The sequence below is a fragment of the Eumetopias jubatus genome, unplaced genomic scaffold (genome assembly GCF_037043125.1).
Source record: "Eumetopias jubatus isolate StellerSeaLion01/CBP00866 unplaced genomic scaffold, mEumJub1_p1.0 scaffold_11, whole genome shotgun sequence".
NCBI classification, from domain to species: Eukaryota; Metazoa; Chordata; class Mammalia; order Carnivora; family Otariidae; genus Eumetopias; species Eumetopias jubatus.
Window position 1 is genome coordinate 75,463,064 of NW_028274817.1, and position 26,323 is coordinate 75,489,386.

The 26,323-nt window shown below is 39.5% G+C and overlaps 1 protein-coding gene across 1 annotated transcript in view; it reads left to right on the top strand.

The window, feature by feature from the left end:
* The first annotated feature begins 4,177 nt into the window (after window positions 1–4,177).
* ZC4H2 (zinc finger C4H2-type containing) overlaps window positions 4,178–26,323 on the top strand; it is a 50,905-nt gene continuing 28,759 nt past the window's right edge. Inside the window, exon 1 of the mRNA XM_028126578.2 lies at window positions 4,178–4,320. Within this exon, the coding sequence (XP_027982379.1) occupies window positions 4,268–4,320 (53 nt within the window). The 5' untranslated portion in view covers window positions 4,178–4,267. The remainder of the gene's footprint in view (window positions 4,321–26,323) is intronic.

Consider the following 26,323-nt stretch of genomic DNA (forward strand, 5'->3'; position numbering starts at 1 on the left):
AATAGGTACACAATAAATACTTTTTAGCTGAATGACCCAAAAACTGACTCATTTTTCTCTAAGAAATGCTACTTAAGAAACATGATTTGAGAAACTTAATAAGTACTTGGCAGCACGTTTTGAAAGACAATTCAGATTTAAAGTTGTTGTTGCACCTCTGCCTCCTCTTTTTGTTCAGTTCAGTATTGAAGCACAGAAAAAGATACATGAATTCAAACATTTTGGCCTCTACTCTTAATTCTTGATCTACTTCCTGAAAGCATCATGTCAGCAAGCAACTGGCTGGCTTCTCCTTTGCTAATTCCTTGCATTTTAATGGTATTCACCACAACATTCCTTGCCCTTCTTACCTATGTCTTACTAATAAGGACAATGTTGGTCCTGATAGGACTAAGTTTGTTTCTCCCCAACACCCCAAATCAATCAGTTTTCCTAATAAAATAATGCATTAGAACTCACTGCTAGCACAGCTCCTATATATTCTCTCATCCATTACAGACTTCTAATCAACTGAGAGTTATTGAACACTTACTATAGGAAGGCTACCAGCTTGGCTTGAAGGTATTGTTTTAAGTACTGCTTTAGGAGAAGGGGCAGAGGGCTATAATTTCTTTCTATTCCCCTCTCTTATCTTTAAAATTTTCCTTCCCTTCCTTGCTAGCCTGGTTTCTTACAACTTAATAAACAGCAGGTGAGATACCTGTCATTAAAAAGGTCAGGAAGCCAAAATAAACTCATAGAAGTTAAGAGGCTTAAGAACCCTTTCCTTAATTGGATACCTTGATTGTTACACATAGCACAAACCTTCCAAGCTTTAGGTGCTCCCAAGATCCCTCCTTCCACATTAACTGTAATTTCCTTTTAATGTCTATGGATTGGGGGCATAGGACATACTTGGCCCTCTGTAGGCTCCCCATATTGGAGAATACCATCTGGCTAAAGTAACAGACACACTGGATTCCATGGGGACCACAGCAGCTTGATACAGGTATGTGGGGCTACAGGAAGAGCACAAGGTTCTGAGTTAGGAGTCCTGTTACTGTGTCAGATGGGGTGGGTGACTTTGGACAACTCCTTTGCCCCTCTTGGCCTGTTTCCTTGGTTTTAGTGAGGTTTGAAAGACAAGATATTTGCAAAATTACTTTCAAAATCAGACTGTGAAGCTATTAATACATCTAATTTAAACAGATGCAAAGCCACATCTAGACCCTTACCAGATGTGAACAGAGCAAGATTAAGATTCAAAGAGTAAGTGGTTAGTGAAAGAAGAAACATTAGTTTTAAAATCTCTAAGGAAATTCCTAAATTGCTTCCCACACATTACCAAATGCACCTTCCATTTCTCTTCAAACCAAAGTTAACTCATATTATAAAGCAATTTATGTTTGACATAAGTACAAAAATCTAAGACCACATTTTACTTTTGATCTCCATATTTTTTCATACATATTCCCTTTTTAATCTACAACTAACTTGGTTCAACCTGAGCCCAGGCTCTAGCTTTGTAACTTAATGTGTGGCCTTGGGCCAAGCCACTTTCCTTATATGAGTCAGTTTTCTTCCTTGTCAAAGGGGATGAATCTACTTACCACCTTCATAGTGGTTGTGAAGATGAAATAAGGGACTGCACATGCACCTCTCAGCACAGTAGCTGATACAGGCCAGACATTTACAGGGACTTGTTCCTTTTACCCTCCTTTTACAAGACAGGGCTGGGGCCAATTCTTGCCTCTGGACTCTATGGTAGGGTAGCTCAGACCCACAGTCTTTGTGACCAACTAACTGTATAGTCTTCAAATGCTTGCTAGTAGCACTATATGACAGGGATCTTCAAGACTGTGAAAAAAGTATTAGACAATACCTTGAGAATTTCCTGGTTGTGAAAGGTATGTCTGGGATCCAAAGAAGAGAAGGGCTTTATTTTTTTTCCCTAGAGAACTCTTTAAATCAGTGTGGACATTCAGAATGTCCTGAGATTTATATTCCACTAACTTTTCTCTAGCACCTAAAAAATATCAAGCCCTGTATTCTGCACCATTGGGGATGTTTTCATTGAGTACTCACAACAAGCCCTTAAAGTTGGGCTAAATTGGTTCATTTTTCAAATGAGAAAACTGAGGCCCAGAAAAAGAAAGAACAAACTCAGAGAGAGTTCTGATTCACTTTAGTTGGGAGTGAACCAAAGTCCTCTTTTGTCTGAAGCCCAGCTCTCTGGGCCTGTGCTGTCAGAGTAACTATTTCTTATATGCTCTCATCGCCTCTAAATCATTTTCCACTTTGCCTCTAGAGTCACCTCCCTAAGACATCCTTCCAATCTTATTACTCCCATGCTTTGAAACATAAAATAATTTGGCATTATTTGGCACACAGTGAGCATTTAATAAATGTATACTGAATAAATGTGCCTATATGATTAAGTCTAAATTCTTTAGTGTGACATTTCAAGGTCTTTCACATTCTGGCTCCAACCTACCTTTTCTACACACTTTTCCCACTCTTCTTTCCCACCTCCACACCCCATATATGAACCTTATACCTCGACACCATGGCCCACTTGTCCTTTCCTTTCTATATCTGTTGTGCCCTCTCCTGGAAAGTCCATCCTCCTCAATAGTGTGGCAAATTCTCAGTCACTTTTTGAGACCTATTTACATCTTCTCTGCTCAGGTTACACCTTATCCATTCCTGTATTATGATAGAATACTGCACTATAATTAATGGGTCACCTTACAGTCTCCCATTCCTCAAAGCCAAGGACTTGTTTTTATTTATTTTTGCCTCACCCAGTGACCTCCCCCCCCCCCCACTACCTCTTTCATTGACTGGCAAAATCTGTCCACAATAGCCAAACTGTGGAAGGAGCTGAGATGTCCTTCAACAGATGAATGGATAAAGAGAATGTGGTTTATATATACAATGGAATATTACTCAGCCACCTGAAAGGATGAATACCTACCATTTGCATCTCCATGGGTGGAACTGGAGGGGATTATGCTAGTGAAATAAGTCAATCAGAGAAAGACAATTATCATATGGTTTCACTCATATGTGGAATATAAGAAACAGCACAGTGGATCATAGTGGAAGGGTGGGAAAACTAAATGGGAAGAAATCAGAGAGGGAGACAAACCATGAGAGACTCTTTTTTTTTTTGTATGTTAAGAATCTTTTCTTTTTTTAAATTTCTCTTTTTTTTAAATTTTTTTATTGTTAGGTTAATCACCATATATTACATCATTAGTTTTTGATGTAGTGTTCCATGATTCATTGTTTGTTCATAACACCCAGTGCTCCATGCAGAATGTGCCCTCTTTAATACCCATCACCAGGCTAACCCATCCCCCTACCCTCCTCCCCTCTAGAACCATCAGTTTGTTTTTCAGAGTCCATCATCTCTCCATGAGAGACTCTTGACTCTGGGAAACAAATTGAGGGTTGCGGAAAGGGAGGTGGGTGGGAGGATGGGGTAACTGGGTAATTAGCATCAAGGAGGGCACCTGATCTGATGAGCACTGGGTGTTATATACAACTAATAGATCATTAAACACTACACCAATTTGAATTAAAAAAAAGAATAAAAAGATCTGAGCTCAGTAACTGTTTTTAGAATGAATGGAGGGCTGGAAGGAACTAGGTCACTCCCCCATTCCCCCAGCTTTAGCAGCTGCTCCCTCCTTCCTCCCCCGCCTCTTCTCTAATCCCACCCCCCTCATCTCCATCTGAATGCCAAAGCTACTAATTCCCCTGCAGCAGCCAGAACTTTCAACATCTCAAAAGAGAATTCTTCTGCAGGGTTTCTCTCCAGCGAGAAAGCATCCACTAATTAGGGACTCCTGGTTATCTTTTGGGAGTGGGTAGGTATAAGGGCCCCGGGAAGGGAAGGGTGTGAGTACGTCTCTTATCTCTCCAGTTGCCTTCTGGGGTATTTTTTCCCATTTTTTTCCGCAGGGGCCAGTCGAATATCCTCGTTCCCTTGAACACTTCACAACCTTTGACAGAATTATCTGTGACAAATTGATTTAAAACGTGACAGCAGGAAGAGAAACAGGAATGTCTCGCTTGGCCTTCTGGGAGTTGTAGTCCCGCTGGTCCCTGGGCTGCCTGGCTGGTCCTGGAGCTGCGGACTACAGCTCCCAGGGCTGCTCTGAATCCCTACCGCACAAGCTCAGAGCCCCATGCCCGGAGGCGGTGGTTACGTTGTGTCTATTGTATCCCTGGTCGTGTGTGTTTGTACATTTCTCGGGACGTGAAATTGAGAGTGAAAAGCATGGCAGATGAGCAAGAAATCATGTGCAAATTGGAAAGCATTAAAGAGATCAGGTAAGTGGAACATTGCAGCGCCCCCTCAGACCCCTTGAGGCCCCCAAAATACCCCGCTGCGGGAGAGAGCTGAGTTACCCACGGAAAGTATCTATTGTTAAGCTACTTGTGGAGAGGGGCGGGAAAGGAACACATTCACGGAATTCAAGGATGGAAGGGAGGCTGGAAAGTGTCGGGACTGAGGCTAGCGGAGAGATTGACCAAGAGAGACCTCTTGCCAGATGTCAGAGAGAAAGCCAGATGGAGACATACGGGGGTTGGGGAGGACGGGGTGGGGAGTGGGCGGTGGGTGGTGGGGTTGGTGTTGGTTCCAAGACAGCTTTTTTTCATCTTGGGGTGGGAGTTGGGGGACAGCATTCTTAAATCCATTATTTTTTTAGGGTTTGTTGGCTCCATGGTGTATGTGACTCCTTGCTCTTTCGGAGTCAAGATTTTTTTCAGTCTCCTGATCAACTTCAGGACCTAGAGCTCAGGCTAGCCTTTTGAAAGCAAAGTCCAGCACACTGGGGCTTTTGGTGGCTGCCAGGGACTGAGAGCTGGGGGTGCAGAAGTATCCGGCAGGCTAGGACTGGTAGGACTGGACTGCAAGCACTCGCGCGTGTTTATTTTTTGCATTCACACATTAACCACCTTCTTCCTCTCCTACCCGGTGCTCTGTAAGGGGGATGGGAGCAATGGAGACGGGGGTAGGCGGTGATTGTGCCAGATGGTGGGAGCTTGGCTGCAGCTCTAAGATGCTAGAGGTGAAGGGCAGGCCAGCAAAGTGGGAGTTGCCTGCGTACTGACCGTTTCCTTCCAGGCGCAGCTTTGGCAAGGTAATGATGTTGTCCTTGCTCAGAACACAGTATCGCCAGGCAAATAGACTGTCTGGGATGGCACCAGGCTTTCCTTCACCTACTCTGCTTTGCCAGAACCAGTCCCCCTCGCCGGCCCCAGCTTCCACCCTCATGCGAGGGTAGCCTGGGTTGGACAGTCTCCCTTTAGTGCTTTCATGGAACCTGGAGAAAAGGATGTGGATATCAAGTGTGTCTCTTTAAGAAATAAGACTTTAGACCAAGAGACTTAATTAACCCTTGGAGTTGATGTCTTTGGTGAAACTCACCCATGTAGGTGATATAGGGAAGCACTTGAGCTTTTTTGTCCTTTGGAGGGGTTGCATCTCTACTTCTACTGGGGTGTAAAGGGAAGGGAACTATTATTTATTGAGCACATGGTGTGCCAAGTTCATTGACCCACTATTGCTTATTTCAGCAAGAGTCCTGAGAGCTTCCTACACCTCATTACAACTGGGAAAATGGAAGGTCAGAACATTTAGGTAACTTGCCCAGAGCCAAACAGCTTGAAAATGCCAGATTTTGACAGGAACCCAGTCAATTTGTGTGCAGAGGCGCTGGTTTTCCCACTCTATCCCACAGAGGGTGTAGGAAAGGCTTGCGGGGGGGTTATATTGCAATATTTTTCTGCAAAATCATAAGGAAATAAGGAGTGAGATACTTTGGTGTGTCAGAAGGCCAGCTATCATAACAATATAGCTAATAAGAAGCTTAGGCCTGCAAGGGAAGAACCTAGATTTCTGTTCTTACTGGACTTTAAAGAAACTTCTTTCCCACCCCAAAAGACGGTACAGTTGGGAGAAAGGGAAGTAACCCTTCCCAGTGCAGACCACATGGGGAGCCTCTACCCTTACCATTATAAGTCAGGCATTCCTACTGCTAGCTGGGATGGCTACATCAGTGGCCTACAGAGAGGGCTGAGCTCCCACCAGCAACCAGCAGTTACAAGGAGCCCCTTGCAAACCTGCAGTTCAACCAGAGACCCAGTGGAGAACCTGGACTTAAACTGCTCACTTGCTGCAAAAGGAACATATCAGGTCTGCATAACCAAAAAATTTAAAAGAGATCCATTGTCCAAATATAATTTTTAGAAAAATCACTTGCCATACCAAGATTATCAATTTAAATGACAAGAGAAAGTAAACCCTTGTGAACATTGAGATGACACAGATGTTAGAATTATCTTACAAAGATTTTGAAGTATTCACTAAGTGATTGCAACACACTTAAAACAAATGATGAAATCAAATATCTCAGTATATAAATAGAAAGTCTTGGCAAGGTTATATAAAACATAAAGGGGAACCAAATAGAAATTTGTGAACTGAAAAAATATAATAGCCAAAAAAAATTATACAAACTGAGTGGATGGGCTCCACAGCAAGATGGAGAAGATAGGGAAAAAAAATAAGACGACTTAAACATCAAACAGTAGAAATCTCACAATCTGAATGAAGGAAAATTAGATTCCAAAAAAAAAAAAATAAGAAAAAAAGAAAGAATTAAGCAGAGCTTCCAGGCCTGTGGGACTATAACAAAAGATCTAACATTTATGACAACAGAATCTCAGGAAGAGAGGAGAAAAATTCAGGACTAGGAAAGTACTTAAAGAAATAGTGGCTAAAACTTCCCAAATTGAGCAAAGGACATGAACCTCCATATTCAACAAGCAAAACAAACACCATCAGGATAAATGTGAAGAAATTCACACCAAGACACATCATAATCAACCTTCTGAAAACGAAGGCAAAGAAAAGATCTAGAAAGCAACCAAAGAGAAACAACACTTTACCTATACCTTCAGGGGAAGAAATTTAGAAGACAACAGATTTCTCATCAGACACTGATGAGGCCCTAGCAGAAAGTGACACAACATTTTCCAAGTGCTGAAAGAAGAGAATCATGAATCCTCAATGAAATCCCAAATGAAACCCCAAATCCTATGTCCAGTGATAATATCCTACATGAATAAAAGGATTAATCAAGACATTCTAAAGTGAATTGAAGCAGGGAATTTACCAATAGGAGGTCTACCTTATAAGAATGACTAAAGTTAAGTTCTTCAAACACAAAATAAACAATAAAAGGAATTTTGCAAGGAAGAATACAGTGAGCAAAAGCATGGGTAAATACACGAGAAGTCTTTTCCTCTTGAGTTGTCTGAATTATGCTTGATGATTGGATCAAAATTTATCACACTGTCTCATGCAGTTCTCAGTGTATGTAAACACTTAAGACATTCATGTCACAAATAGGGGAGTGTAAAGGGAGGTGAGGTTTGTATATTTCACTTGAGCTGATACAATGATGACATTAGATGACTGTGATAAATTACGCATACATAATGTAATAATGAGAAGAAACACTAAAAAAGCTGTACAAAGGGCTGCACTCAAAAACATTATAGATAAATCAAAATGGAATTAAAAAAATGTTCAAGTCACCCACAGGAAAGCAGGGCAAAACAAAAAACAAAAACAAAACAAAACAAAAAAACTAAACTAAAACCATATAGAAGAAATAGGTAACTAAACCAGATAGAAGAAACAGGTAACTAAAATGGCAGGCTGAGCCTTAACATATCAATAATTTTGTGCATATAAATGGTCTACATACACCAATGTGAAGGAGTGGATTTAAAAAGAAAACAATCCAACTATATACTATCTATAAAGAAATGCACTTCAAATATAATGATATAGGTAAGCTGAGAGTAAAAGGAGGGGAAAAGATACCATAGAAACTTTAATTAAAAGAAACCAGGAGCAGCTATGTTAATGTCAGATAAAGCAGATTTCAGAGCAAAGACAAATCCCAGGAACAGAGTGGGATATTACATAATGAGAAAGGGTCAAACCACCAAGAAGACATAACAATTCTAAATGTGTATGCCCCAAAAGTCATTTAAATTAGCTTGCTTTAGACAAATTTACAGTAATATACAAAGGTTACATCACTTGGTTTAAGAATTTAAAGTGGGGAAAGTACTATAAATACATACCTGATGTTCACACATGGGACAGGTAAACATGTATGGGAGGGGGAAAGAAGGAGGGAGCAAAGGAAGGGGTAGAAGGAACTGGAGAAAGGAGCTCACATTTGTTGATCACCTAATTTCAGAGCTCTTGGCTCATTTATATTTAATTGTCCTAGTGGAAATCTGTGGTAGGAATTATTATCCCCATTTTATAGTAATGATACTGAAGTTCAGAGAGGTTAGATAACCTATCTATGTCACACAGCTAAGAAAAGGAAGAGAGAATACATCCTCCTATTCACATGGCATATGCATTTCAACAAATGCTGATATCTCATTAACTATTTTTTACAGTTCTTTAACTGCTCTAGTCTCAAATCCCTAGAAGGTATGAGCAGAGCAGCCTATTTCTGTTAAAAAATAATGATAATGTCACTTCTGAGCTTAAGTAGCAGTGATGATGGCAACATAATCAAAAGACCTGATTAAGACAAGCTGGAAGCTAGACAGACCCCACAGGGCCAGGCCCAGAAAGAAACTCATTCATACTCAGTGTTCATGCATACCAGTGGCAGAATTTGAAATGGGAAATATTTCAGGAATAGATTCTCCAACCACAGACCATTCCCTACTCCTGACTCTGACCACAGGTCCAGCCCTGTCTTTTCTCTCAATCCCAACCACACTCCCAATACTGTGCTTCAGACCATAGCCCCCAAATCTCACACTGGTCTGTTTTGCCAACCCATTCATTAGGCTTTCAATTGGTGGTGAAGGAACATGCAGATATGTAGAAAGGGGACAGGGAGAATAGAACAAAAGAAAGGAGATAGAAAAGAGGGAAGAAAAGAAGCTATGAGGCAGAGAAAGTGAGTGCAGCCATCACTAAATGAACCAGAGCCCTTCATCACCTCCCCAAATGCATACTAATATCTCCTTATCATGCACATTCCATTCATACACACATTACATCCACCCATGCCCTGGTGCACACATATCTATACACAATGAGTTTTCCCCTCTTAAGAAAGGAAAACACATTTTGGAAGTATAAACAGGTGTACCTCATTTTATTGTGCTTTGCAGATAGTGTTTTGTTTTGTTTTGTTTTTTGTTTTTTTACAAAATAAAGGTTTGTGTCAACCCTGCATCAAGCAAGATTTTGGGTGACATTTTTCCTATAGCATTTGCTCACTTCATGTCTCCATGTCATATTTTGGTAATTCTTTTAATATTTCAAGCTTTTTCATTATTATTATATTTGTTATGGTGATCAGTGGTTAGTGATCTTTGATGTACTATTGTAATTGTTTCAGGGTGCCATGAACTGCACCCATATAAAATGGTGGACTTACTCAGTAAATGTCTATTCTGACTGCTCTACTGCCCAACTGTTTTTCCATCTTTCTCCAACTCCTTGAACCTCCCTATTCCATGAGACACGTCAATATTGAAATTAGGCCAATTAATAAGCCTACAATGATCTCTAAGTGTTCAAGTGAGAGAAACACATCTCTCACTTTAAATCAAAAGCTAGAAATTATTAAACTTATTGAGGAAGGCAAGTCAAAAGCTGAGATAGGCCAAAAACTAAGCTTCTTGTGCCAAACAGTTAACTAAGTTGTGAATGCAAAGGAAAATTTCTTGAAGGAGTTGAAAGTGCTGCTCCAGTGAATAATAAGAAAGAAAAACAGCCGTATTGCTGATATGGAGGAAGTTTTAGTGGTCTTGTTAGAAGATAAAACAAGCCACAACATTCCCTTAAGCCAAAGCCTAATCCAGAGCAAGGCCCTAACATTTTTCATTTCTGTGAAGGCTGAGAGAGGTGAGGAAGCTGCAGAAGAAAAGTTTGAAGCTAGCAGAGGTTGGTTCATGAGTTTTAAGGAAAGAAGCCTTCTCCATAACACAGAAGTATAAGGTGAAGGCAAGCACTGATGTAGAAGGTGCAGCAAGTTATTCAGAAATGTAGCTAAGATAATTAATGAAGGTGGGTACACTAAACAACAGATTTTCAATGTAAATTAAATAGCCTTATATTGGAAGTAGATGTCATCTAGGACTTTCATAGCTAGAGAGAAGTCAATGCCTAGTTTCAAAGCTTCAAAAAACAGGCTGACTCTCTTGTTTAGGGCTGATGCAGCTGGTGACTTTAAGTTGAAGCCAAGGCTCATTTACCATTCTTAAGATTCTAGTGCCCTTAAGAATTATCCTGAATCTTTTCTGCCTGTGGTCCATAAGCAGAATAACAAAGCCTTGATGAGAGCACATCTGTTTACAACATGGCTTACTGAATATTTTACGCCTACTGTTGAGACCTACTATTGAGAAAAAAAATGATTCCTTTCAAAATATTGCTACTCATTGACAAGACGCCTGGTCATCCAAGAGCTCTGATGAAAACAAACAATGAGATTAATGTTATTTCCATACCTGCTAACACAGCATCCATTATGTAGCCTATGGATCAAGGAGTAATTTCACCTTTTAGAAATACATTTTCTAAGGGCATAGCTGCCAGAGATAGTGATTCCTCTGATGGATCTTGGCAAAGTAAATTGAAAACCTTCTGGAAAATATTCATTCTAGATGTCATTAAGAACACTCATGGTTTATGGGACGTAGTCAAAATATCAACATTGACAAGAGTTTGGAAGAAATTAATTGCACCCTCATGGATGACTTTGAGGGGTTCAAGACTTCAATGAAGGAAGTAACTGCAGATGTAGTACAAATAGCAGGAGAATTGAAATTAGAAGTAGAACCCGAAGATGTAACTGGGTTGCTGCAATCTCATGATAAAACTTCAACAGATGAGGAGTTGCTTCTCATGGATGAGCAAAGAAAGTGGTTTCTTGAGATGGAATCTACTCCTGTGAAGATGCTGTGAAGATTGTTGAAATGACAACAAAAGATTTGGAATAGTACATAAATATTAGTTGATAAAGCAGCAGCAGCTTTTGAGAAGATTGACTCCAGTTTTGAAAGAACTTCTGTGGGTAAAATGGTATCAAACATCATCACATGCCACAGAGACATAATTCATGAAAGGAAGAGTCAATTGAAATGCAAACTTCATTATCTTATTTTAAGAAATTGACAAAACAACCCCACCTTTTGTCAACCATCACCCTGATCATTCAGCAGACATCAAGATCAAGGGAAGACCCTCCGCTAGCTAGAAGATTATGACTTATTAAAAGGTCACATCATGGTTAGCAGTTTTCTAGCAATAAAGTATTTTTTAATTAATGTATGGGCATCTTTTTTTAGACATAATGCTATTGTACACTTAGTAGACTACAGTACAGTGTAAACATAGCTTTTTATGCACTGGGAAACAAAAAAATATTGGCTTTCTTTATTGCAATATTCACTGTATTGCAGTGATCTGGAACAGAATCCACAATATCTCAGAGACATGCCTGTTTTGTGGTGTGAAGTAGATTCCCTTAAGTGTAAGTTTCTGTTCTGGGTCCTCTCTTTTTCTTTCTTTACACATTCTCCTGGGTGACCAGCTATACTCCTATGACTTCAAATATTACCTTCAAATCCCCAATCTCTATGCTCCTAGCTTCCTTCCAGACTTCAGCCCAATACATCCTGCACTGCAGTGGGTTTGTCCACCCGGTTGTTCCACAGATGCTGCTTAAGTTGGCCAACTCTTATGACTTTGTCTGTTCCTACCCCAGTCCAGGTTCTGGTTTAATGCCATTATTCTCCGAATATAACTATTGAAGCCTAAATGTCAGTGTTGCTTACACTTTCTTTTTTACAAACTGTCTCTGACTCTTAGCAAGTCCTACTGTTTCTATGTTTGCCATATGGGTTAAATTCCTGCCCCCCCCCACTTACACAATAACTGCCCCATTTTATGCCTTCATCAAGACTGAACTTCATGTTTGTAATTCTACCTATAGACCTATAGAATTACTTTCCCGTCTTCATTCTCCTTCCCTGTATTCAATGCCATCCACATTGCTATAAGAACTATCTTCCTAAAGCAGTGGTTATTATTATGCTCTCTCAAACACATTTATCAACTTCCCATTGCCTATAGCAATATTTTTCAAAACACAGGTCATGAACAATATGTTTCATGAGAAAATTAATCAGTTGCCAGTAGCATCTATAAAATATTTTTAAATATTTTTATTATTTTTTATTTAATGCAGTTAGCCAACATATGGTACATCATTACTTTCAGATGTAGTGTTCAATAATTGATCAGTTGCATATAACACCCTGTGCTCATTACATCATGTGCCCTCCTTAATGCCCATCACCCAATTACCCCTTCCCCCCCCTGACTCCCTTTCAGCAAGCCTCAGTTTCTTTCCTATAGTTAAGAGTCTCTCATGGTTTTTCTCCCTCTCTGATGACTTCCCATTCAGTTTTCCCTCCCTTCCCTTATAGTCCTCTGCACTGTTTTTTATAATCCACATATGAGTGAAACCATATGATAATTATCTTTCTCTGATTGACTTATTTTGCTCAGCATAATACCATCTAGTTCCATCCATGTCCATGTAAATGGTAAGTATTCATCCTTTCTGATGGCTGAGTAATATTCCATTGTATATATATACCACTTCTTTATCCATTCATCTGTCGATGAACATCTTGGCTCTTTACACAATTTGGCAATTGTGGACATTGCTGCTATTAACATTGGGGTGCAGATGCCCCCACAACATTTCTATCTTTGGGGTAAGTACCTAATAGTACAATTACTGGGTTGTAGGGTAGCTCAATTTTTAACTTAATGAGGAACATCCATACTGTTTTCCAGAGTGGCTGTACCAGCTCTCATTCCCACCAACAGTGTAAGAGGGTTCCCCTTTCTCTGCATCCTTGCCAACATTTGTTCTTCCTTTATTGTTGATTTTAACCATTCTGACTGGTGTGAGATGGTAACTCATTATGGTTTTGATTTGTATTTTCCTGATGACAAGTGATCTTGAGCATTTTTCAGGTCTCTGTTGGCCATTTTTGTCTTTTTTGGAGAAATGTCTGTTCATGTCTTCTGCCCTTTTCTTGACTGGATTATTTGTTTTTTGGGTGTTGAGTTTGATAAGTTCATTATAGATCTTGGATACCAGCCCTTTATGTGATGTGTCATATTCAAATATCTTCTCCCATTCTATAGGTTGCCTTTTTTGTTGACTGTTTCCTTTGCTGTGTAGAAACTTTTTATCTTCATGAAGTCCTAATAGTTCATTTTTGCTTTTGTTTCCTTTGCCTTTAGAGACATGTCTTGCAAGAATTTGCTGTGGCTGAGGTTGAAGAGGTTGTTGCCTGTGTTCTCTAGGATTTTGATGGATTCCTGTCTCACATTGAAGTCTTTCATCCATTTATAGTTTATCTTTGTGTATGGTGTAAGAGAATGGTCAGTTTCATTCTTCTGCAATGGAAAATTGGCTGCCCAATTTTCCAGCACCGTTTATTGAAGAGACTGTCCTTTTCCATTGGATATTCTTTCCTGCTTTGTCAAAGATTAGTTGACCATAGATTTGAGGGTCCATTTCTGAGCTCTCTATTCTGTTCCATTGATCTATGTATTTGTTTTTGTGCCATTACCATGCTGTCTTGATGGTCACAGCTTTGTAATATAAAATGAAATCAGGCATTGTGATGCCCCCGGCTTTGGTTTTTTTTTCAACATTCCCCTGGCAATTCAGGGTCTTTTCTGGTTCCATACAAATTTTAGGATTGGTTGTTCTAGCTCTGTGAAAATTGTTGATGGTATTTTGACAGGGATCACATTGAATGTGTAGATTGCTCTAGGCAGCATAGACATTTTAACAATATCAGTTCTTCCAATCCATGAGCATGGAATGTTTTTCCATCTCTTTGTATCTTCCTCAGTTTATTTCATAAGTGATCTATAGTTTTTAGATTACAGATCCTTTACCTCTTTGGTTACTTTTATTCCTAGGTATCTTATGGTTTTTGGTGCAATTGTAAATGGGATCAATTCCTTGATTTCTCTTTCTTCAGTCCCATTGTTATTGTATAGCAATGCAATTGATTTGTGTGCATTGATTTTATATCCTGCCATGTTGTTCAATTCCTGTATGAGTTCTAACAATTTTGGGGTGGAGTCTTTTTGTTTTCCACATAAAGTGTCCTGTCATCTATGAAGAGTGAGAATTTGGTTTCTTCTTTTCCAATTTGAATGCTTTTTATTTATTTTTATTTTCTGATTGCTGAGGCTAGGACTTCTTGTACTATGTTGAACAACAGTGGTAAGAGCGGGCATCCCTGTCATATTCCTGACCTTATAGGAAATGCTCTCAGTTTTTCCCCATTGAGAATGATATTTGCTGTGGGCTTTTTGTAGATGGCTTTAATGATATTGAGGTATTTTGCCTCTATCCCTACACTTTGAAGAGTTTTAATCAAGAAAGGATGCTGTATTTTGTCAAATGCTTTTTCTGCATCAATTGAGAGGATCATATGTTTTTTGTCTTTTATTTTATTAATGTACTCTATCACGTTGATTTGTTTGTGAATGTTGAACCACCCTTCCATCCCAGGAATAAGTCCCACTTGTTCGTGGTGAATAATCCCTTTAATGTACTCTTGGATTCTTTTGGCTAGTATCTTGGTGAGTATTTTGGCATCCCTATTCATCAGGGATATTGGTCTGTAATTCTCCTTTTTGTTGAGGTCTTTCTCTGGTTTTGGTATCAAGGTAATGCTGGCCTCAAAGAATGAGTTTGGAAGTTTTCCTTCCATTTCTATTTTTTTAAACAGCTTCAGTAGAATAGGTATTATTTCCTCATTTAAACATGTGTTTAAATGTTCCCCTGGGAAGCCATCTGGCCCAGAAATCTTGTTTTCTCAGAGGTTTTTGAATACTTCTTCAATTTCCTTCCTGGTTATGGGTCTGTTCAGATTTTCTACTTCTTCCTGTTTCAGTTTTGGTAGTTTATAAATTCCTAGATATGCATCCATTTCTTCCAGATTGCCTAATTTGCTGCCATATAGTTGTGCATAATATGTTCTTAAGATTGTCAGTATTTCATTGGTATTGGTCATGATCTCTCTCCTTTCATTCATGAATTTAGCAATTTGGGTGTTTTCTCTTTTCTTTTGCATAAGTCTGGCCAGAGGTTTACGGATCTTATTAATTCTTTCAAGGAACCAGCTTATAGTTTCATTGATCTATTCTACTGTTCTTCTGGTTTCTATTTCATTGAAATTGCCTCCAGTCTTCATTATTTTTCTTCTCCTGCTTGGTTTAGGCTTTATTTGCTGATCTTTCTCTACCTCCTTTAGGTGTAAGGATAGCTTGTGTTTTTGAGATTTTTCTAATTTCTTGAGAGAGGCTTGTATTGCAGTGTACTTTCCCTCTTAGGACTGCCTTTCCTGTATCCCAAAGATTTTGAACAGATGTATTTTCATTCTTATTAGTTTCCATGAATTTTTTAAATTCTTTCTTTTTTTAGTTAAATACAATTAGCCAACATATAGTACATTAGTTTTGGTGAACTGTTCAATGAAAATTCTTTAATTTCTGTGTTGACCCATTCATTGTTTCATAGGATTCTTTTTAACCTCCATGTGTGTGAGTTCCTTCCAAATTTCCTCTTGTGATTGAATTCATGTTTCAAAGCACTGTGGTCTGAAAATATGGAGGGAATAATCCCAATCTTTTGGTATCAGTTGAGACCTGATTTGTGACCCAGTATGTGATCTATTGTGGAGAAAGTTCTGTGTGCACTGGAGAGGAATGGGTGTTCTGTTGTTTCAGAATGGAATGTTCTTCATATATCTGTGAAGTCCATCTTGTCCAGTCTGTCACTCAAAGTCCTTGTTTCCTTGTTGATCTTCTGCTTAGGTAAGCTGTCCATTGCTGTGAGTGGGGTGTTGAAGTCCCTTACTATTAATTTATTCTTATCAATATATTTCTTTACTTTGGTTTTTAATTGGTTTATATAACTGGCTGTTCCCATGTTGGGGGCATAAATATTTACAAATGTTAGGTCTTCTGGTTGGATAGACCCTTTAAATATGATATAGTGTCTCTCTTCATCCCTTTCTCCAGTCTTTTGTTTAAAATCTAATTTGTCTGATATGAGGATTGCTATCCCAGCTTTCTTTTGAGGTCCATTAGTGTGATAAATGGTTCTCCACCACCTCACTTTCAGTCTGGAGGTGACTTTAGGTATAAAATAAGTCTCTTATAGACAGCATATAGATAGGTCTTGCTTTTTTCTCCAGTGTGATAACCTGTGTCTTTTGATTGGAGCATTTAGCCCATTTACATTCAGAATAACTATTGAAAGATATGAATTTAGTGCCATTGTATTACCTATAAAGTCCCTGTTTCTGTAGATTGTCTGTTTCTTTCTGGTCTGTGTTACTCTTGGGCTCTCAATTCGACTACAGGATCCCCCTTAGTATTTCTTGAGGGCTGGATTGGTGGTCTCATATTCCTTCAGTTTCTGTCTGTCCTGGAAGCTCTTTATCTCTTCTTCTATTCTGAATGACAGCCTTGCTGCATGAAGTATTCTTAGCTGCATGTTCTTCTCATTACTAGTACACTGACTATATCATGCCAGCCCTTTCTGTCCTGCCAGGTCTCTGTGGATAGGTCTGATGTTATTCTGATGTTCCTCCCTCTGTAGGTAAGGAGACTTTTTTCTCGAGCTGCTCCAGGAGTTTCTCTTTTTCTCTGAAATGTGCCTCACTATTGTATGTCAGGATGTTGATCTATTTTTATTGATTTTGGGAGGGGTCCTCTCTACCTGTTGGACATAAATGCCTATTTCCTTCCCTATATTAGGGAAGTTCTCACCTCACCTATGATTTGCTCAAATATAACTTCTGGCCTCTGTCTTCACCCTCTGGCACCCCAGTTAATTTAACATTGGTATATTTCATGGCATCATTGATTTCTCAAAGCCACTTTTTCTCTCTTTTCTTCAATTTCCTTTCTTTCCATCAATCTGTGTTCTAAATTACTTATTCTCTCTTCTGCCTCAGTCACCCTAGCTGTTAGAGCATCCAATTTAGACTGCATCTCAGTTATAACATTTTTAATTTCGGCCTGATTAGATCTCATTTCTGCACTATGATATTCTCTAGTGTCTTTTATGCTTTTTTCAAGCCCAGTTATTAACTTTATAATTGTTATCCTGAACTTCATCTCTGACATCTTACTTATATCTGTATCAGTTAAGTGTGTGGCAGAGAATATTACCTCCACTTCTTTCTTTTATTGCAAATTCCTCCTTCTAGTCATTTTGCCCAGAGAAGAATGGATGAGTGAGTGGACAGAATAAAAAATATCAACCATGACCCAAGCAAAATATGCACTAGACAAATCTGAAGCAGTCAGAAACCAAAACAGAAAAGCAAATAAAAACAAAACATTAAAAAAAAGAAACAAAAAATAAAGTTGGGGGAAAGAAAGAATATAATCTCACAGGGTGGACAAAACAGGGTGATCCATTTATTCCTGAATGAGTTTTGGTCTGTGTGTTAGAAGACACTAAAAATCCCAATATTGCAAAGAAACTATATATATATATATGAATAGATCAAAAAACAGCCAAAAATGAAGCATGTATCTATAAACTGTGGATGTAAGAAATAAAAGTTAAAAAGCAACTTAGAAACAAAGTGTTGATAAAATTAGAAACTAGTTGAAAAGTGAAAAAAAAAGAAATGGAAAATTTTAGACAGAGATACATGGATCATGAGAAATTCCACAAGTTCTATATGCTGTTTTCCCCTAGCGCTTGATTTTTACAGTCTTGTGGGATCCGTAAATTTGTTGTGCATGTGTTCTTCCAGTTGGTCTTCTGGAGGAGAGGCCTGCTGTGGTACTTCTCATGTGTCTTTGCCTGGACAGTTTTGCACCACCCCTTTGCCGGGGGTGGGGGTTCAGTATGAGCTGGTCCTCTGCCTGGATTTTGTTCCCTGAAGGCTTTCTTCACCTGTTTAGAGGATCAAAATAAAAATGGCCATGCCCCATTCTCCAGCCCCAGAGTTGAAAGATTACAGTCTCCTTTATTTAGTAAACCCTCTGGGATAAAAGGTCTTCACTTTCTTGTGTGTCAAACTCCACAGAATGTGCAGTGCATGCCCACAGCAATCTTCCCAGGGGGAGTCTGAGGGCCTTGCATTACTGCCCTTTGTAAGGCCCTGGTACTAAAAGCAGTCCTGGGATCGTGCACGTTCCCACTCCACCCCCGCCCTCCCCCATAGCTGAGTGTCTCAGCTGTTGTTTACAGGGCCACTACCCTGACAGCTGTTGCCTGGTCATGGGCACACCTATCCCACCCCTCCTTATATTCATATCAATTAGATCTGTGGCAGAGAGTTATTACCTCTGGTTCTTTCTTTTGCTGTGAATTCCTCCTTCTAGTCATTTTGCCCAGAGTAGAATGGATGTATGAGAGAACAAAATCAAAAATATCAACCATGACCCAAGCAAAATATGTATTAGACAAATCTGAAGAGGTGAGGCCAAAAAAGAAAAGAGAAAGAAAAAAAAAAGGAAAAAAGAGGGAATATAATCTCCCAGGTGGACAAAAGAGTGTGTTCCACTTGCTCCTAGGTGTATTTTTTTATTTAAATTCAATTAGCCAACATATAGTACATCATTAGTTTTTGATGTAGTGTTCAATGATTCATTAGTTGCATATAACACCCAGCGATCATCACATCCTGTATTTTGTTTTGTTAAAAGACATTAAATCCCAAAATTGTAAAGAAAGCAATATATATATATAATTTGAATACATTGAAAGGAAGCCAAATATGAAGAATATGTCTATAAAATATAAAGGTAAAACTGAAATTTAAAAAAGAGACTTAAAAAGGGCCACCTGGGTGGCTCAGTCGTTAAGCTTCTGCCTTCGGCTCAGGTCATAATCCCAGGGTCCTGGGATCAAGCCCCACATCAGACTCCCTGCTCCGCAGGAAGCCTGCTTCTCCCTCTCCCACTCCCCCTGCTTGTGTTCCCTCTCTCACTGTGTCTCTCTCTGTCAAGTAAATAAATAAAATATTTTTAAAAAATAAAAAAATTAAAAAAGACAAAAACAAGGTGCTGATAAAATAAGAAACTTGTAAAGAAAAAAAGAAAAGGAAAATTTTAAACTGAAAGATAAAAGAATCATGGGGAAAAAAATCTCAAATTCCATATACTATTTTCCCCTAATGCTGGAGTTTTGCAGTTCTGTGTGCTCTGTAACCTTGGTATTTGCCTGATGTTCCAGCTGATCTTCTGGGGGAGGGGCCTGCTGCACTGAATCTCAGGTGTGTTTGCCTGGGTGAAGTTGCATGCTCCTTTCCAGGGACTATGCCTCAGTGTAAGCTGCTCCAGGTTGCTTTATGTGGCTTTTGTTCCCTGAAGGCTTTCTGAGCTGCTTTAGGGATGAAAAAAATGGTGGCACCCCAATCTCCAGCCCCAGAGCTGAAAGATCAGGGCCCCCCTCTCTTCAGTAAACCCTCAGGGAAAAGCAGTCTTCACTTTTGTGTGCACTAAACTCTGCAGACTATTGCTGTGCGTACCCTCACTGGTCCTCCCGGGGGAGGGAGGGTCACAGAGGGCCTGCCACTTGCAGGGCCCCCACACTGAGAGTAGTTGCCCAATCATTGGTGCTCCCTGCCCCCACTCCCAGGGGAAGGAGGAGGGTTGCCACATTTCTGCCCTTTGCAGGGCCATCACATGGAGAGCAGTCACCTGATCATGCCACGGCTTGTGGTTTCTGGCAAACCGAGATGAGAGCCCACTCCTGGACTTGCTGACCAGAGCTGATTTCCCTGCTCCAATGCTTGGGAACTCTCCCAGCTCAGGCACCCCCATTCTTTCTGTTACCCTGAGAATCCTAAGACCACACTGTCCCACCCAGAATTTTGCCCTGCTTCACCACCTGAGCACCTTTCAGGCAGGGACATCTCTCACTGGAGCAGACTTCTAAAAGTTCTGATTTTGCAGTCAGGGGCTATATCACTTTCTGGTAGCTGTCTTATGGAGGATCCCTCCCCCCACCCTTTATCTTCCAATATATCCCCTGTGATTCTCTTCTCCGCACCTCCTACCTTGCAAAAAGTGGTCATTTTTCTATGTGTAGAATTCCAGCAATCCTTTTCTTACATCTTAGGTTGAATTCATAGGTGTTCAGAATGATTTAATAGATACCTAGCTAAATTCAAGGGACCAGATGAAATGAAGTCCCCTACTCTTCCACCATCTTATCCCAGTCCTGTAAAACATTTTTTAAAATAACAAAATATGATAGAAAATATCAGCACATATACATAAGAAATGGTAAGTATTCTTTTCAGAAACTTTTGTTTCAAGTTTTTATCTATGTATGTGTGTATTGGGTCACACTATGAAAATCATTTCTTGCTGTAGGTCATTTCTTACTGTATGTCTACTGGAGAGATATTTGCATACATTTGTTGCATTCATGCCCCTCTGCCCCACAAGTCTGGCCCACACCCACATTTCCAATCTTACCAGATACTACTCCTTTTCATTCAACCTATCCTTTATCTACATGAATGTTCCTTGCTCTCTTATACACTTTTACTCCCCCAGGCCTTTGCCAATGTCAATCCCTCCTTGAACACCCTTCCCTCATTCCAAGGCTATAATTCCTAATCATTCTTCAAGGAAGACCCAGAACAAACCCCACTTCTTGTCCAAAACCTTCCAAATTCGCCAGTCCAAATGGATCACTACCTTTTTGGGCTCCCACAGGAAGATTTATTATTGCACTCAAGTTATTCTGTCTTATCAAGTTTTGAATTGGCATGTATCTCCTTTCCTTCTTTCCTTCATTCAGTCATTGCTCTGGCAGCTTCAGCAGGCTCCTCTGTCACCTAGCTTGAGAAATGACACAGCCCCAGCGCTCACTCAACCATCAGTTACAGGAGATCTGGTACCTCTGGAATTTAGATATGGGTAAGTCAAGCCAAACAATGCTGATCACAGGAAAGAGAATGGGAAGGAGTTGACATTTGTCAGTGAGCTGGAAGAAAGTCTTCAAACTCAACTATTCTAAGGATCTGCTTTTCTCACAGTAGTTGTTTTCCCAGATGAGCAAATAAATATTAAATGGAGGAACACTTGATGCTTAGGGAGTGTTCTAGCTACTAGAGAAAGCAGGAAAAGCTTGCTCCCCTTTCTTCTTTCAGTGACATTTACCAACCACCTATTCTGGGCCATACACCGGACTGGTATATTCTGTGGGGACCATTAAGGTAAATTAGACATGTTCTCAAGGATCTTAGAATTAAGGTGAATAGCTGTGATCTCTCCCCCGAGTTCCAAACTCTTATATCCAACTTCCCACTTAACCAACCCCATTGGATGTGTCACTGGCATCTCAAACAGCCTCCAACAGAACTTTCAATTCCCTTCCCACAGCAACATTCTCCTTTCCTAGTCTATCCCATCAGTAGTAAATGTCTCCCCAACCCCAAATCTGGAATCATTCTTCATCCCTCCCTCTTTCTTTTTGAAGCAATAGCGTAGTGATTAATCAAACATTAGCACACTGGTTTTGCATCACGCTCTACCTGGAGGACCATTGAAATAGATTGCTGGGTCCCATCTCCAGAGTTTCTGATTCAGTAGATCAGGGGTGCGGCCTACGCATATGCATTTCTAACAAGTTCCCAGGCATTAGTGTTACTACTGTTTCAGGGATCACACTTGAAAAACCACTGCATTAGTAAGACCTAGTAGGTTATACCTATATAATATATTCTGAATCTGTCCACTTCTCACCATTTTCATAGCTCATCAACAAATCGGTGCAGTTTTCCATCCATCTTCACTACCCAGTGGCTTCACTTGATCAGCCCATCCTCAGGTTCTACACGTCCCAGCTGTCCTACCCTGCTTGTTGTGGGAGTGTTGGGGCTAAGTCACCTCTGAAGCTGGATGACAGATGAGCTTGCCAAGTTTGGCCCAGGAATGAATATTCCATTGCCCTAGAACCTCCCCTCCTCTGTACACTTCCTACTCCATGTTAGCCAGCAAAAAGCCATTGGAAAGAAGTCAGCCAGCTGAGTAGTTTTTGTTTTGACTCAGGATTCTGTCTGGATAGCTGTGGCCTAGGAAGGTCAGATATCCTGGTTCAACAGTTAAGTAAGACTATGACCCCAGTGATTGTGGGTAACCCTAAGGAAGTATATTGTGGTTTTCCTGTAATTCTGTGGCCAAACCTGGTTCACTTTAGCCTCTTGGGAGGATTTCATTATAAAACTTTCCACATAAAATCACATCTTTAATGACTTGGATGCTTTCCTCACTTATAAGGCCAAATATGCCACAGATTCTACCTCACGGAGTCATCTAAGACCTCTGTGCAAGGCTACACTGAGTTCTACTTCTAAGGTGGAATTTCTAAGGTTCCAGGAGGTTCCATGATATGCCCTATTTCACCCTGAAAATTGGTGACTACACCAGGACAAGAATTCACCTCCATTTATTTATTTTCTGTCACCTGAGATCTATCATATGAGGAAAGTTCCTTGGTATGGTGGCAAGGTTGATTAGGCTCACGACAATAGAGTCTCCACTTACTGGCTTTGTGATCTTTGGCAAGCCATTTCTCTCAGCCTCAGAATTTTCATCTGTAAAAATGAAGCTAAACATACCTATTGATATTATCATGATGGGGATTAAATTAGATGACATATAAAATGCCTAGCACAATTGCTGGAACATAGTACACACACACACACATACACACACACACACACACACACACACACACACACACACACCCCTACTATTATTAAACAGAACTTTTCTGAACACCCAATTTCTTCTCAGTTCCTGGCACTTATAGACTCTTAATAAATGTTGACTGAATGAATCAAATCCCCCCCACCCCCATGGTAATGTCTTTCTTTCTCTGAGGCTACTTAAATTACAGTCAATACCCTAAACTTACTACCTATTTGGTTTCATTTTGTCACTCCAAATGTAACTGCTGAGCCCTGCTTATGGCCAAAGCAGTGTGATGGATGACGGGGAGTTTACAGAGAGAAGTATGAAATTGTGATGGTCTCCAGAAAGCTCTTATGTGTATAATTATCTGGATTTTAAATTGCTTCATGTGTAAGTCTGTACATTTAGAGGACCCAGAGGACCATAGCTGCATTCTCTTGGGCTAGTTCTTTGCTCTTTTTGGACATTTGTTTCTTCATCTCTGAAATGAAGAGGATGAATTTGATTGGTAGCTTTGAAATATTCTCTGAGGAGCCCTGGGATTTCCATGGAGGTATATCATGGACCACTCTAATAGAATCGGGCAGAGTTGGATTTGAAGAAAGAATAAGGACTCTAGGGTTCCACTTCCACTTCAGCCATAACAGTTACAATTTGTTCTATTTTCTATATTGGGTCACAGTTTTTTTTTGAAGGAAGAGGTCTCATCAGTCACCCACAAGATCCAGCACACTTTTGGAGTAAATTGTACTTGCTTAATAAACTTTCTTTGTCCACTTGATTGATAGAAAATGTGAAGAGAAAGAAACTAGCATGATGTCTACTCTGTAGATTAGAGAAAGGAAGGACATTTTCCTTAAATTTAATCTTAGCCCAAACTACCCAGTTACTGGACAGAGCATAGAAAGTGGGGCATTAGATACTGAATGTGAAGAGCATAGTAAAGGCAATTGTCCACAAGGGTAACATATCTGCATCTTTTGTTTCATCATTAACCCCCTCCCTAGTCTTCCCGTGTACCTCCATTGGCCAACCCCATTAAAAATCTATTTCTTCTACACAAGCCTTCTGGTGTGTCATTTATTTTCCTGGAGAAACAAGAAAAGAGGAGTAGAAACAGCTTAGAATTTGGGTTTAGACGGTGTTGTGAATTAAATTTAATTCTGAGTACAGTATGAATTCATTGGAGGATATATGTTTAACAGCTCTATTGAGTTGTAATTTACATACTGTAGAAAACATCCATTTTATGTGTACAATTCAGTGGCTTTTAGTAAATTTACAGAGTTGTACAACTATCACCTCAATACAATTTTAGAACATTTCCATCATCCCATAAAAAGCCCTTATGCCCAGTTTAAATTGATCTCCATTCCCACCCACAGCTCCAGGCAACCAGTAATGCACTTTCTGTCTCTACAGATTTGCCATTACAGGACTTTGCATATAACATAGCATGTTGGTTTTGAGGCTTATACACATTGTAGCATATGCCACTGTTTCTTTCGTTTTTATTGACAAATAGTTTTTCATTGTATGGGTACACCACATTTTGTTCATTTGGTGACCAATTAATGAACATTTGCGTTGTGTCCACCTTTCAGCTTCTATGAATATGTTTCTCTGAACATAGGCATATAAGTCATTGCATGGAAATACGTTTTATTTTTAAGATTTTATTCAAATTCCAGTTAGCTAACATACAGTATAACACTAGTTTTAGGTGTAAAATATAGTGATTCAACACTTCCATACAACACCCAGTGTTCATCACAAGTATTCTCCTTAATCCCCATCACCTATTTAACCCATCCCTCCCTCTCACCTACCCTCTGATAACCATCACTTTGTCCTCTACGGTTAAGAGTCTATTTCTTGGTTTGTCTCACTCTTTTTTTCCTCTTTCTTCATTTATTTTGTTTCTTAAATTCCTCATATGAGTGAAATCATTAGGTATTCGTCTCTCTTGACTGACTTGTTTCACTTAGCATAATACTCTGTAGCTCCATTCATGTCGTTGCAAATAGCAAGATTTCATTCTTTTTTATGCATGAGCAATATTCCATTGTCTATATATACCATAACTTATATATCCATTCATCAGTCAATGGGCACTTGATCTGTTCTATAATTTGGCTATTGTAGGTAATGTTGCTATAAACATCAGGGGGCTGTTTGGGTAAATACCTAGTATTGCAATTGCTGGGTCGTAGAGTAGCTCCATTTTTCACTTTTTAAGGAACCTCCATGCTGTTTTCCAGAGTGGCTGCACCACTTTGCATTTTCACCATCAGTTCAAGAGGGTTCCCATTTCTCCACATCCTCGCCAACACCTATTTTTTTTCTGTTGTTAATTTTAGCCATTCTGACATGTGTTAGGTGATATGTCATTGTAGTTTTGATTTGTGTTTTGCTGATGATGAGTGATGTGTTGAACATTTTGCATGTGTCTGTTGGCCATCTGGATGTCTTCTTTGGAGAAATGTCTCTTCATATCTTTTGTCCATTTCTTAACTGGGTTATTTGTTTCTTGGATGTTTGGTTTGATAAGTTCTTTATAGATTTTGAATACTAACCCTTTATCAGATACGTCACTTCAAAATATCTTCGCCCATTCTGAAATTTGCCTTTTAGTTTTGTTGATTATTTCCTTCACTAGGCAGAAGTTTTTTATCATGATGAAGTCCCAATAGTTAATTTTTTTTTTGTTTCCCTTCCATCAGGAGACATGTCTAGTGAGAAGCTGTGACAGCCAATGTCAAAGAGGTTGCTACCTGTGTTCTCCTCTAGGATTTTGATGGATTCCTGTCTCATATTTATGTCTTTCATCTGTTTTGAATTTATTTTTGTGTATGGTATAAGAAAGTGGTCCAGTTTCATTCTTCTGCATGTGGCTGTCCAGTTTTCCCAACACCATTTGTTGAAGAAACTGTCTTTTATTCCATTGGATATTCTTTCCTGCTTCGCCAGAGATTAGTTGACCATATAGTTGTGGGTACATTTCTGGGTGTTCTACTCTGTTCCATTGATCTATGTGTCTGTTTTTGTGCCAGTACCATACTGTCTTGATGACCATACCTTTGTAATATAGCTTGAAGTTTGGAACTGTGATGCTTCCAGCTTGGTTTTCTTTTACAAGATTGCTTTGGCTATTCAGGGTCTTTTGCAGTTACATACAAATTTTAGGATTATTTGTTCTAGCTCTGAAAAATGCTGTGGTATTCTGATAGGGATTACATTGAATGTGTAGATTGCTTTGGGTAGTAGACATTTTAACAATATTTATTCTTCCAGTTGATGGGCATGGAATGTTTTTCCATTTCTTTGTGTCATCTTCATTTCTTTCGTAAGTGTTCTATAGTTTTCAGAGTACATATCTTTTTACCTCCTTGGTTAGGTTTATTCCTAGGTATCTTATGGTTTGGGGTTTGATTGTAAATGGGATCGATTCCTTGGTTTCTCTTTCTGCTGCTTCATTATTGGCGT